At 42.2% G+C, this 12250-nt stretch overlaps 1 protein-coding gene across 7 annotated transcripts in view; it reads left to right on the forward strand.

Annotated features, from left to right (window-relative positions):
- The first annotated feature begins 2559 nt into the window (after nucleotides 1-2559).
- The window catches only part of LOC121445373 (ectodysplasin-A), a 386169-nt gene continuing 376478 nt past the window's right edge, over nucleotides 2560-12250 (forward strand). For all 7 annotated transcript variants that reach the window (XM_041647491.1, XM_041647494.1, XM_041647498.1 and 4 more), the window contains exon 1: nucleotides 2560-3047. In XM_041647491.1, the coding sequence (XP_041503425.1) occupies nucleotides 2652-3047 (396 nt within the window). In that variant the 5' untranslated portion in view covers nucleotides 2560-2651. The remainder of the gene's footprint in view (nucleotides 3048-12250) is intronic.

The following is a 12250-nucleotide window of genomic DNA, read 5'->3' on the forward strand; positions in this document are numbered from 1 at the left end:
AGTTATCCTTTGACCTCCTCATGGGTTCAGTGGCATGTGAGTCCCCCAAATACCTCTCTCTCTCTCTCCTTCCCTCCTTCCCTCCCTCCCTCCCTCCCTCCCTCCCTCCCTCCCTCTCTCTCTCTCTCTCTCTTTCTCTCTCTCTCTCTCTCTCTCTCTCTCTCTTTTTCTCTCTCTCCTTCCCTCCCTCCCTCTCTCTCTCCTTCCCTCCCTTTCTCCCTCCCTCCCTCCCTCTCTCTCTTTTTCCCTCCCTCCCTCCCTCTCTCTCTCCTTCCCTCCCTTTCTCCCTCCCTCCCTCCCTCCCTCTCTCTTTCTCTAATTGTGATAGATTTAAAACATTTAAAAGCTGGTAGAACATGGACGCAGAAACTAGAAAGACCCTTGAGAATCACCACTACTGCCACCGCCACCATGTCAGGAGATGTGCTGCCATTTATTCATTTATTTACCTTTTATTTGAGATGATTATAAAGTAGCCTTTTAAAACTGGGCGTGCAATAAAGTCAACATAGCCAGTGATGAGACAGATAAAGCACAATGTAATAGCTGTTACAGTTTAACCTCTTGGTTTTACAGTTGGAGAAACCTAGCCGGTGTTTCTCCATTCCCTCAAAAAAGTACGTTGCTTTGCTCAGAGTGACCCAACAAACTAGTGGTAGAGTGAGGCCTCTTGACTTCTGGTCTAGCATTCTTTCCAATAATCCTGGCTATGATAATTAAGGTAAATCGGCCTGGCGGTTTTCCTAGCATCTAGAATTCCTGGTCTGGACAAGTAGATCTTGAGAGCTGCTGTTGCAAGCCTTTCTTTTCCTCCTTATCTGTGTGATGATGAGTTTTTTTTTTTTTTTTTTTTTTTGCAAACCTTCTGTTTCATGGGTAAAGGTTAAAAAGAGGACAAAAAGATGTCTGTGAAGCACTGAGACCATTCACAAGGCTAAGAAAGAAAACTTGTCTGTGACTGATATATTTAAAGCTTATGACCTCTGTGCTCTCTGCACCGACCTCTTCACCATATGCTTTTGGTTTTGTTTTTCCTTTTGTCTCCTTTTCTATATTCTTCTGTGCTTTTCTTCGCCTTTATCAGTCTAGGTCTTAAGTGCTCTGGGGCACCGTTGAGCCTCTGGCTTTTACTATGCTTGCTTCAAGTCAATAAAATTGCTAATTATTCATTTCTCAATTGCATGGAAATGAGAGTGCCTACTGGCTAAAAAAACGTGCACGCTTGCTCTGCTACCGCCACTTAACGCTCTAAAGTCTGAGACTAGTAACGCTTGTCAATTGTGACTCTTGACAACTAATCTTTTCCATCCTTCATTTCCAGGTCCATTGTTCTGACATTTGCCATTTTTTCCTCTGACCCTGTTTCTGATTGGTGCAGCTGTTGAAGATGCTGCAGTTGCAGCATGTACATCTGGAACATTTGGCTGACTTGTTGAACTTCCCCCAGGGAGTACTCCAGGGGAAGCATGGGAAGGGTGGAGAGGCCAGAACAGTTGCCTGCAAGTAGAGATGCCAATAGTGTCTGGCCATTCTGTGGACCACCCTTGTAAAAATTCACCTCGCCGTGACCCTCAGTTTCCCCACCTGCTTCTTGAAGGCTCATGCTCGTTCAAAACTTCCACAGCCCTAAAGGAAGATAAACTATTGGCTGTGGGTTTTCTCACACAGCACTTTCCGCATTGTGAGAGGGATCAATGCATATCTGTTGAACGGATTACTCTGTCAAGAAATCCTAGGAAACGGTTTACACTCTTCGAGGGACAGCATCACTTCAGCTCCACTTGGCACTAGTCACTTGGCAGTAGGCCTTGACTGTGCCCCCAGACTCACTCTGGGAGTGAGACCGCCTGATTCCCAGTCTGCTTGGCTCCCAGGCTCCTAGGTCTCCTTTTCTTCTGGCGAGCCATTGAATTGCAAACACAGCAGGCATGGTTTCATTCCAAACCCTGAACTGTTTTAATTAGTTTAACGTCTGTTAAACGCTTTGAAGATGGAAAGCAACAGATAAGTACTGGATGATGTTATTAACAACTGCAGTTAATTGCAAACATTTCTATTAATGCTAGTTTCTGCCTCCTTTTCTTTGCTCCACGTCCTTTCCAAGGTTCCCAAATTCTTCTCAGCCTCCCCCCCCCCCCCGCCCTCTCCCCATAGCGGCGCTGAAGGGTTAAAGCGGGGTGGAGTCCAGAGATGAACGACAGAGGCAGTCACCAACTGCAACGGGGCAAGCGGGAAGAGCTGGGTGGGGCTGCCAGACAGAGGTGAACCCCCACGCCCCCAGGCCCCGCCCCACGGCTGGAGGCCCGAGTGGAACGGCAGGGGGCGGGGCGCCCGGGCTTGGCGGGCCCCTGGTTGGGCGTCCCGGCCGCCCCTTGAGGCATGGGGCGGGGTAGGTGAGGACCTCCTCCCTCATTCCCTCTCGGGCCGCGCCGCCCCTCTCTCCCGCCCCTCCTCCTCCCTTTCCCACCCCTCGGAGTGGAGCTGCACATGCGGCTGCTCCCTGTTCTGTCCCGCCCAGCCACCGTCGCTCAGGAACGGGTCCCTGAAGCCCCCAGCCGATGGCAGGACAGTAACCGCCTGTCAGGGGTCGCGAAGGGCTGAGGCAGAGGCAGAGGCTCCCGGGCCTCAGATAGTGGCCGTCTCTGGAGGCCATGGGCTACCCTGAGGTAGAGCGCAGGGAACCCCTGCCTGCAGCAGCGCCAAGGGAGCGGGGCAGCCAGGGCTGCGGCTGTCGCGGGGCCCCTGCTCGGGCGGGCGAAGGGAACAGCTGCCGGCTCTTCCTGGGTTTCTTTGGCCTTTCGCTGGCCCTCCACCTGCTGACGCTCTGTTGCTACCTAGAGTTGCGGTCCGAATTGCGGCGGGAACGGGGAACCGAGTCCCGCCTCGGCGGCCCGGGTGCTCCTGGCACCTCTGGCACCCTAAGCAGCCCTGGGAGCCTCGACCCCGTGGGTCCCATCACCCGCCACCTCGGGCAGCCTTCCTTTCCGCAGCAGCCTTTGGAAGCGGGAGAAGATCCACTCCCCCCTGACTCCCAGGACCGGCACCAGGTGAGTCACCTAGGAGGGGCGGTGGCCTCGGAGGCCCCCTCCCCTGCTAGGTTGGGCGGGGGCCTGCGCCGCAGGGCTCGGGGGACTCTGCCACCCGGAGCCAAGTTACAGGGCAGGACCTGGGAGTGGGCCGGAGAGTTTGGGAGAGGTTGTCCCGGGCAGGTTGTCCTCAGTTCCTGGCTTGGCTCATTCAGACCCTCTCGGGTCCCATGGACTTGGAAAGGCCGGGCTGCAGGCGCCGCCCCCCGGGGGGGGTGTGGGCTGCTTCGGGGAAAAGTTGGCTGGCCTCGCACCCGGGCCGGCGGAGAGGTGCCTGCGCCGCCCCCGTGGCCGGCTAACGGCGAGCAGCTTGGCCCCTGGTGCCCCTGGTGAGGTTCCCTGCCCGCGGTGCTTGTTTCTTCGTGTCCCGAGCTGATGCCAGCCCTAGCAGGCTCCTCTTTGGAGTTGGAGCTGTAAACAGCTGTAATAACTGTTCCACGCCCGTTGAAACAACTTTTAACCGTACTTTGAGCGCCGGGTTCTTGTGCGCTGACCAGAACGTGAGCTTTTTCACACTTACCTGCAATTTGAGACTGATTGTCCTCGGCGTTCTAGTGAGGATCAGCGCCCCTGAGGAATTCTGGTAGAAATATGCCGTCTTGCTAGACAACTTCTGAACAGCAGTTTTAAAAAATCTATGGAAATAAAACTCACCCTTTGCATGCCGGTTCTGACGCTCTTGTTGATGGACTGGGTGCAGTGGGTGTGAAGAGTTTTCACTATCGCTAGCTTCAGAACAGGAAGTTGGATTTTTGTTTTGTTGTGGATGTTCTTTAGAGTGTTTGTATCCCTTTCAGCAAACCATTAGCTTGATTGTTTTCCGAACTTTTTTTTTCAAGTAAATTCAGCGTACTTGATGCTAAGTATTCTCGTGGTTGCCAAAGTTGTCTTCCATGTGTGTGACTCTTAGGCAGAGCAGCCAAGGACCTTTTTGAGGTGGTTAAAGACTGGTGGTTAGTTTGTACCTTTTTTTTTTTTTTTTTTTTTGAGAAAACGACGAGTTGCATAAGTAAGGTACTGGAGGTGACACATAGAAGCGGCTGTATTTGGTGCTACATCCATAATCATTGTCCCAACTCTTTAAACATTATTCATGCTACTTTGACCTTCAAAATTGTACACTTTAGAGCTGTCACCTTCATGACAATGCGCTGTCAGGACTGACACTTTTCTTATTTCCAATGTGCTTTGTAAAGTTGCCCCAGCCCTAAAATGCCTTTCACACACACTCCAGCTTATATAACAGCTTATCAAAGAAGAGAAGCTGCAGGCGTGCTTCTCATACGTGAGACTTTAAACACTGTGGCCAGATGAAAATTAATTACCACTCTGGGTCTTTTCTTTATCTCCCCCCTTCTCATCCCCAGTAGAAATACTTAGCAGCTGCACATTAATATTCTGTAAAAAGTATCAGCGAATTCAACTTCTATACTCAAATGGTGGTCAAAGATTTTTGGCATTTAGGGAGGACCTTCATGTTTGTAGGTGGGGGATCAGCGGGACGGCTGTATTCTAGAGCTTTCTGTGATCATGGGACTCTCAGAGCTTTGTGACGACGTCTAGTTGCTTACACTTGTGAAGCACTGAAGTACGTAGGTGTTTCAACACAGCTTCTTCTCGCCTGTCCTTCAGTCTTTCTAGTTTAGTCTTTTGGGACAGTCGAAGCAATGATAGTAGCTCTTTACGTGGATTGGCATCAACTTGGAATTGAAGTTTTTCAGATTTGTAAGGTACCACCTTACAAATATAGACCCCGCGGGAGAAATAAATGGCCCAAGATATCATAGATTGAGTCAAAACTAGGATGAAGTTGCTCCTTCCTCCTCCAGCTTAGTACACATTACCCCATAATATAGTATCTGCCATTTTTTTGAGGGAAATGAAATGACAACAGGTTGGAGCTCCATAGTAGACACTTTATAAAATGAAAGGCTGAGATCTGTGTCATTTTGTTCTGCTCTAACTACATTTTGACCAGACTAAGTTTAACCACATACTCCTTATTTGTCTTGAACTTCATTCACGTTCAGGAAAATTGGAATATAACTGAAGAAATTTTAGTTCCGATTCAACTTGTTTCTCTTGAGGATATTACTTTTGGCATATACATAAACAAATAATGAATAAATAAATAAATAAAGGAAAAGTTGATTGGCTAATCGAGTTAAATTGATGTGCTATATCTTGGGTAAAATTTCTAGTGCCCTGGTGCACCCTCTGCTGGTTTTGCAGTGACATTTAATTGTACTATCTGCTGACAGTCAAAATTCTGAGTTGTGCTGACAGATTCTGATTCATAAATAAGGAAGTAAACAGCCTCCTGGGACTTGGCCACATAGGTCATATTTTATGTTTTAGCTTTTCAGCTGCTGTTACAGCAAGTTGGACAGAGAGGAGCAGAGACAAAAACCATGGATCTTCCAGTGGGCAATACATTGGTTTTCCTACCAATGTATTTTAAAGAGTGAAGGGAAGATGATGGCACTAAACTGTGGTGAGCAGAACAGTCAGAGGCATTTCATTATGTAAGGTCATACCTATATTTAGGCAAAGGTGAAGTTATTCAAGCCTGTGGGATGATTGGACTGCGGGCTCTCAATTATGACTCAAGGAAGGACTCTAGAAATCATTGAAGGTGTATGTATAACACACAAGAATTTAAAAAAGGATGCAGAAGGAATTAAGGACATAAAGTAGGAAGATCAGCAAATTTCTGCAAGGGAGGTGTTAGAAAAGTAGGGGCACAGTTGCTGTTCATAAAGAGTGAGAGGGTAGCATCTGGAATCATGAACCGTGTCTAGTTGAAGGAGTTAAGGACCTGTATCTGGATCCTTAGTAAAGATTAGCTTAAGAGCTAGAGATACACCAGTAGTGTCTGAATTTGATAACAAATAATTAAAAGCATTAAAATCATTGGATCACACTATAGAGAAAATGGTCTGGTCATGATTATGTTCCTCATATGTCAAAAAAATGGTGAAAAATCTCAGGAATGTGTCAACAACAAAACAAAACATTTTTCTATGAAGATGATCAAAAATTCATTTTTGTCTACAATCAGACAGAAAATTCTGGTGGCTGTTTCTCAAGAAAAAGCTAACAGCGGATTGATGAAAGTCTCCAGAAACCCAATTAAATTGATCAAAAGGGGGAGAGAGATGAATATGGTCAGTGTGTTGGTGTAATTTAATGATCTAAGCTGAATAAATAAAAATTTCTCTGTTAGGTACAGTGTTAAGTACTAGAGGTCTTTTAATGTTGAGAGAGATAAATAAAGGTATCATCTCATAATCTAAATTACAGGCAGATCAATAGGAATTTATTCAGGACAGTTGGCGGTGTTTGAGGTGCAGTCCCTATTATTTGAGGTGATATCATAGAAGTCAGCTTTAATCTTCTTTGGACATTTTGGGTATAACTAGATACATCATTAGCATACCAACATTTGATATGCCTACTAACTAAGAATCATTCTAGGAGATTCATGCTGACCATAACAGAGCCCACAAATTATGGAATCTTGATAAGTTGTTTATGGTTTTTAAGTGCAGACTTTTCAATGAGTTCTTTAAGGCTTTTGAACTGATTTCATGAAATCCCTCTCATTTCCACTCTCACTAATTTTATTCCTGGAAGTCACCCACCATAATCTCTTTGGGGATTATTCTGTAGTTGTTACGATTTTCACTTTAAGACATCTACCTTTACATTAAAAGTCATCAGAAATCTACCTTCTGTATTGTCTTTATGATTCCTAACAGCACTAATTATAGCTAAGTAGAAAATAGTTGTTGAACTGAATTATCTGGGGACTTGGGTAACAGTTATATAAAACAAAGGCATTTTATAAAACAGGCCTGTTTCTTTCTGGTCCTGTTAAGTATGTGAACTGTCAGTTTTACTTAAGTAAATAGTTCTATTGGTAATATTTCACTGGTTTCTAAAATAATTAGAAAGTGAAGTTGAAAAGAGAAATCCTAACCATGTGATCCATTTCCTAGCTTCCCACTTTCCCTCTAAGATGGTACTAAAAGCTTTTTGTAGTACATTGTTTGATATTTTATTTGCTTTTAGGTTTCATCTTCTCTCTTAGATCTTGTGAAAATGATCTGTAATTTATCTGTAACTACCTTAGAGAGAAGATCTCCTTATACTAGAGAATTTCTGAAGCGATTTTAATTTCCAAGAATATTACCAAGAAAAGCCTTGTGCCTTTGTCTATAAGGCAGCCACTGTAGAGAACCATCTTTGTCTGACTCCTCTGTAAATACCCAGCACTTACTTCATTTCTATTCTTTTCCTTTATTTTTATTAACATATAATACAAATACAGAAAAATATACACATCATAATTGTGCCAATTGATGAAATATTACAAAGTGAGCACACTCATATTGCTTGCATCTAAGTCAAGAAATAAAATATTTTTAACATCCTGAAAACCCTTAATTGTGTCCATCTTTATCACTATATCATCCTCACTCTCCAAAGATGATGAATGTCCTGACTTCTATACCAGAAATAATTCTGTTTATTTTGAACTGTACATAAATGAAATCAGATAAATGTATTCTTTTGAGTTTTGTGGGTTTTTGGTTAACACTACATTTGTGATAACCATACTGTTGCAGACAGAGACATTTTTAATTTATATTTTTGTATATTTTGTTGCTGATATACATAATAATTTATAAATTCCTTTTAGTAATAAATATGTAGATTATTTCCAGTTTGGAGTTATTGTGAATAATGATGTTTCATATAATTTATGTATGGGGAGCTGGAGAGATGGCTCAGAGGTTAAGAGCATTGCCTGCTCTTCCAAAGGTCCTGAGTTCAATTCCCAGCAACCACATGGTGGCTCACAACCATCTGGAATGAGATCTGGTGCCCTCTTCTGGCCTGCAGTCATACACACAGACAGAATATTGTATACAAAATAAATAAATATTTTAAAAAAAATTTATGTATGTATTTTGGTTCCAATTATTAGAATTGCCATTGAAGATATACCTAGGATTAGTTTCTATGCAATGGAAAATACATACTTGGAAATTATTGATGACAGTTTTTCTAAGTTATTGTCAACTTTTATTCTCACCAGCAATGTATGAAAATGGCAGTTTTTCTATTACTTTGCAATTACAGCCATTCTGGTGAGTGAGTATTTAGTGATATCTTGTTATTGTATGTGATATTGTTGGGGCTGGAGCCCAAGACTTCAGGTATTCTAGGTAAGTAGTCTACATACTTAGGTAGCTTTATCTTAGGATTTTAATGGATTCTTCTCAGAAGACTGATGAAGTTGTGTTCCTTATCACATGTATTATCAGTTTGGGTATCTTTATGAAGTAATTTTCCATCTTTTTGCCTATTTTACTGTCAAATTGCCCTATTCTTATATAATTAAAAACATGATCTTTTTATTTTTATTTATGTGTATGTGTGCTTGTGTATATGTGGGGGGCATGTGAGTGCAGATTTCTGCAGAGACCAACAGAGGGCTCTGGATTCACAGGAGCTGGAGTTGTAGGCAGTTATTAGACTCCTGACATGGGTGTTTCAAACCAAACTCATCTATTCTGCAGGAGCAACACACACTCTTAACTGCTGAGCCACCTCTGTAGCCCTAGAAATATTTATTTACCTTGAAGTGAGTTATTCTTATAATTTGAAAAACAGCCCCAAATTTGGGGCCTACTTTTATATTTATTGATGAATAGAAGGTTTTAATTTTAATTTATCAAAAATTCTTAATATTTACTTTCATGAATAGTATTTTATATTCTGTTTAAGAAGTATTTTTCCAGGGCTGAAGCTCTCTTTTACACACACACACACACACACACACACGCAGACACACACAGACACACACACACACATGCAAGCCACCCAAAACAATTTTTTTTAAAAAAAAGAAGTATTTGCTGACTTTGAAATCATTAGACATGCCCATATATTATCATTTAGAAGTTTTGTCTTTGTGCCAGCCACAGATTTACAAACCACCTGGGATTGATTTTGTGTATGGTGGAGACATAGAGATCAGGCTCTATATTTTTCCATATAAGTATCCAACTGATTTAGTCCTTTTTATTAAAAGGACTTTTTCTACTTTTCTACATTCTTACTTTTTCATCCATTCATTGTTTATATACACCCCAAATTGTTTTTGAACTGTTTATTTTAGTCTGTTGATCTGTTTCTCATCAGTCTGTTTTCTGTTGCTATAACAAAATAATTGAGGCTAGATACTTGAAAGCAAAAGAGATTACTTAGGTCATTTAGGGGATTCAGAAAACATCCATTCAGCTTTAGTGAGGGTACTCTTGACTGGATAGAAAAATGGTGGAGAGAGAAATAAAAGTGCAGAAAAGTGAAAAATTGCATGGGTCCGCCTCACCTCATTCATAGCAGCCTATACCTTTGAGAACTAATGTACTGTGTAAGCAAAAGACGAATCCTTTCAGAAGGAAGTGCCTTCAGTGGTCTTGCACTGAGGCTTCCGCCGGCCTCTTAAAAGTCTTGCCTTATCAACAGTGCGACTCTGGAGCTAAACATCCATCACATGAATCCTTGGGGGTACAAAACCATAACAATAACCTGTAATAAGCTTTTAATATCTGGGAAAGCAAGTCCTTCCTACTTGTTCATATGCTTTAAAACCATCCACTCTTATCGTTCACATTTTCACATGCATTTTAGAATCAGCTTTTTTACATGTCTCAATTAAAGAGAAATCTCTTAGAATTTTTATTGCAGTTACATTGAATTTAAGAATTGTGTTAGTTAAGGTTTCGTTTCTATTGCCATGATAAAATCCCATGACAAGACAACTTGTGAAGAGTTTAAAGGAGCTCACAGTTCCAGAGGGTTAGTGTTTGTGGTGGAGTGAGGTGTGGCTACAGGCAACCAGAGCAGCACTTCAGAGTTTGCATTTTGATCCACTAGCAGGAAACACAGAACACGGGGAACAGTGAAAGTCTTTTGGAACCTCAAGCTCTGCCCTTGTAACATACCTCCTCTAACAAGGCCATACCTCTTCATCCTTCCCAAAGAATTACAGCAACTAGGGACCGAGTATTCAAACATATTTTGATTATATTCTTATTCACCACATAAAACCCAATTTAGGAGGTCACATCTTCCAGTTCAGGAACATGTTAATTCTTGTTTAATATTCCTAGCAATAATTTTTCTTTCTTTTTCTTTTTGAGATAGGACTTCTATGTGTAGCCCTGCTTGTCCTGGAACTGTAGACCAGGCTTGCCTGGAATTCACAAAGATCTGCCTGCCTCGGCTTCCTGAGTGCTGGGATTAAAGGCTTGCACCACCACTGCCTAGCCTTACTTTTTAAAAAATTTAATAGTGAGAGGATTTCCAAGGTATGTTTTTAAATGTCATTATATATGTTATGGTGGATGTTGTGGTTCACTAAGTAAATTCCACTCCAGAAATGCAGGATTTATGCCCTCAAGTATCAAGAGAACTTTCAGGAGGCAGAGTTCAGCTGAGAATTGTCTTTTGATGAATTTTTTTTCAATCAAGGAGAAACTTCCTTCCAGGGCTGCCTGCATCTAATGACTAACCAGTGCGGAGCTATAAATCACTTCCCGTTTCTTCCAAATTGGGAAAACATTGAAGAGTCATATACCAGCCATACCAGCTCAAGAGCTCAATAGAAATTTGGTTAGGGCAACTTGGTGATTGATTTTTTTCCTTGTCTTACACATATGTTGATCCCCAAAACACTATTGATGGAGGAAGGTCATTGGTTAATAAAGAAACTGTCTTGGCCCATTTGATAGGCCAGCCCTTAAGTGGGTGGAATAGACAGAACAGAATGCTGGGAGGAAGTGAGGCAGATGCCATGCCTCTCCTCTCTAGGGCAGACGCGATGAAGCTCCAGCCCAAGATGGAGGTAGGTGAAGGGGAAATGATGCAGGAACGCAGCCCGCAGCTCCTTCTACACACTATCTAATAAAAATCCTGCATCGTAATTTTTCAATTGAATTGGTAGGAAACCCAATGTGGGGCTACATAATTTTTAATTTTTGTGATTATAATATATATTATAATATAATCACATCATTTCCCCTTCACCTACCTCCATCCAGACCCTCTCATGTAGCTTCCCTTGCTTTCTTTCAAATTCATGACCTTTTTTCTTTTAATTGCTTTAAGTTTAATTTTAATTGCTTCTTGCTGATGTTTAAAAGTATGGTTTAATTTTATGAATTAAGTTTGTATCCAGCAGTTTGCTGAACTAGCTTATTGATACCAATAATTTATTTGCATGTTCTTTTGGATTTTCTACATGTCTATCAAAAAGTTTATGAAAAATATTTTAAATTTTTTATTCTTTTCCTTTTTAATCTATATACCTTTGCCAATTATTCCTGGGCATGGGGCTTGCCCTGGAATGTGGTTGATATGTCCAGTGACACTCCAATGAAGAAAACTGACTTTCCCTTTGCAAGCAGACATCAATTGCAATTAGCTTCTTGGTTGGGGTTGAGACCCAGAGTTCTCATTGTCCTCTCAGTGTGGGGACCCTGTCTGACTAGAACCTGTCCAGATCTTGGGAATGCTTTCACAGTCTCTTTGAGTCCATCTGTGTATCAGCCCTGTTGTGTCTGGAAGATACTGTTTTTTTTTTTTTAATGTTATCTATCTCATCTGGCTTTTACAATGTTTCCTCTTGTTTGTCTGGCCAAATTTTCACTTTTTTGCTGTTTTCTTGTTTTCCTTATTTATCTGTCTATCCACCCATCCATCCATTTATTCTTCTCTCATATATTACATCTCAATTACAGTTTCCTCTCCCTCTTGTCCTCCCAGTCTCCCATTCCCCAGATCCACTCCTCCTCTGTTTCCCTTCAGAAAAGAGCAGGACTCCCAGGAATATCAACCAAACATGACATAACAAGTTACAGTAAGACTAGGCAGAAACCCTTATATCAAAGTTGGGTGAGGCACCCCACTAAGAGAGAGGAAAAGGGTCCCCAAAGCAGGCAGAAAAGTCCTAGATATCCCCTACTCCCACTGTTAAGAATTCCACCAGAACAGCAAGATATACATCCATATCATATATGTACAGGACGTGGTACAGACCCACACAGGATCCATGATTGTCAAATCAGCCTCTGTGAGCTCCTGTGAGC

This window comes from Microtus oregoni, unplaced genomic scaffold, assembly GCF_018167655.1.
Source record: "Microtus oregoni isolate MIOR12 unplaced genomic scaffold, Mior012 000180F_ref0000267, whole genome shotgun sequence".
In the NCBI taxonomy this organism is placed as follows: Eukaryota; Metazoa; Chordata; class Mammalia; order Rodentia; family Cricetidae; genus Microtus; species Microtus oregoni.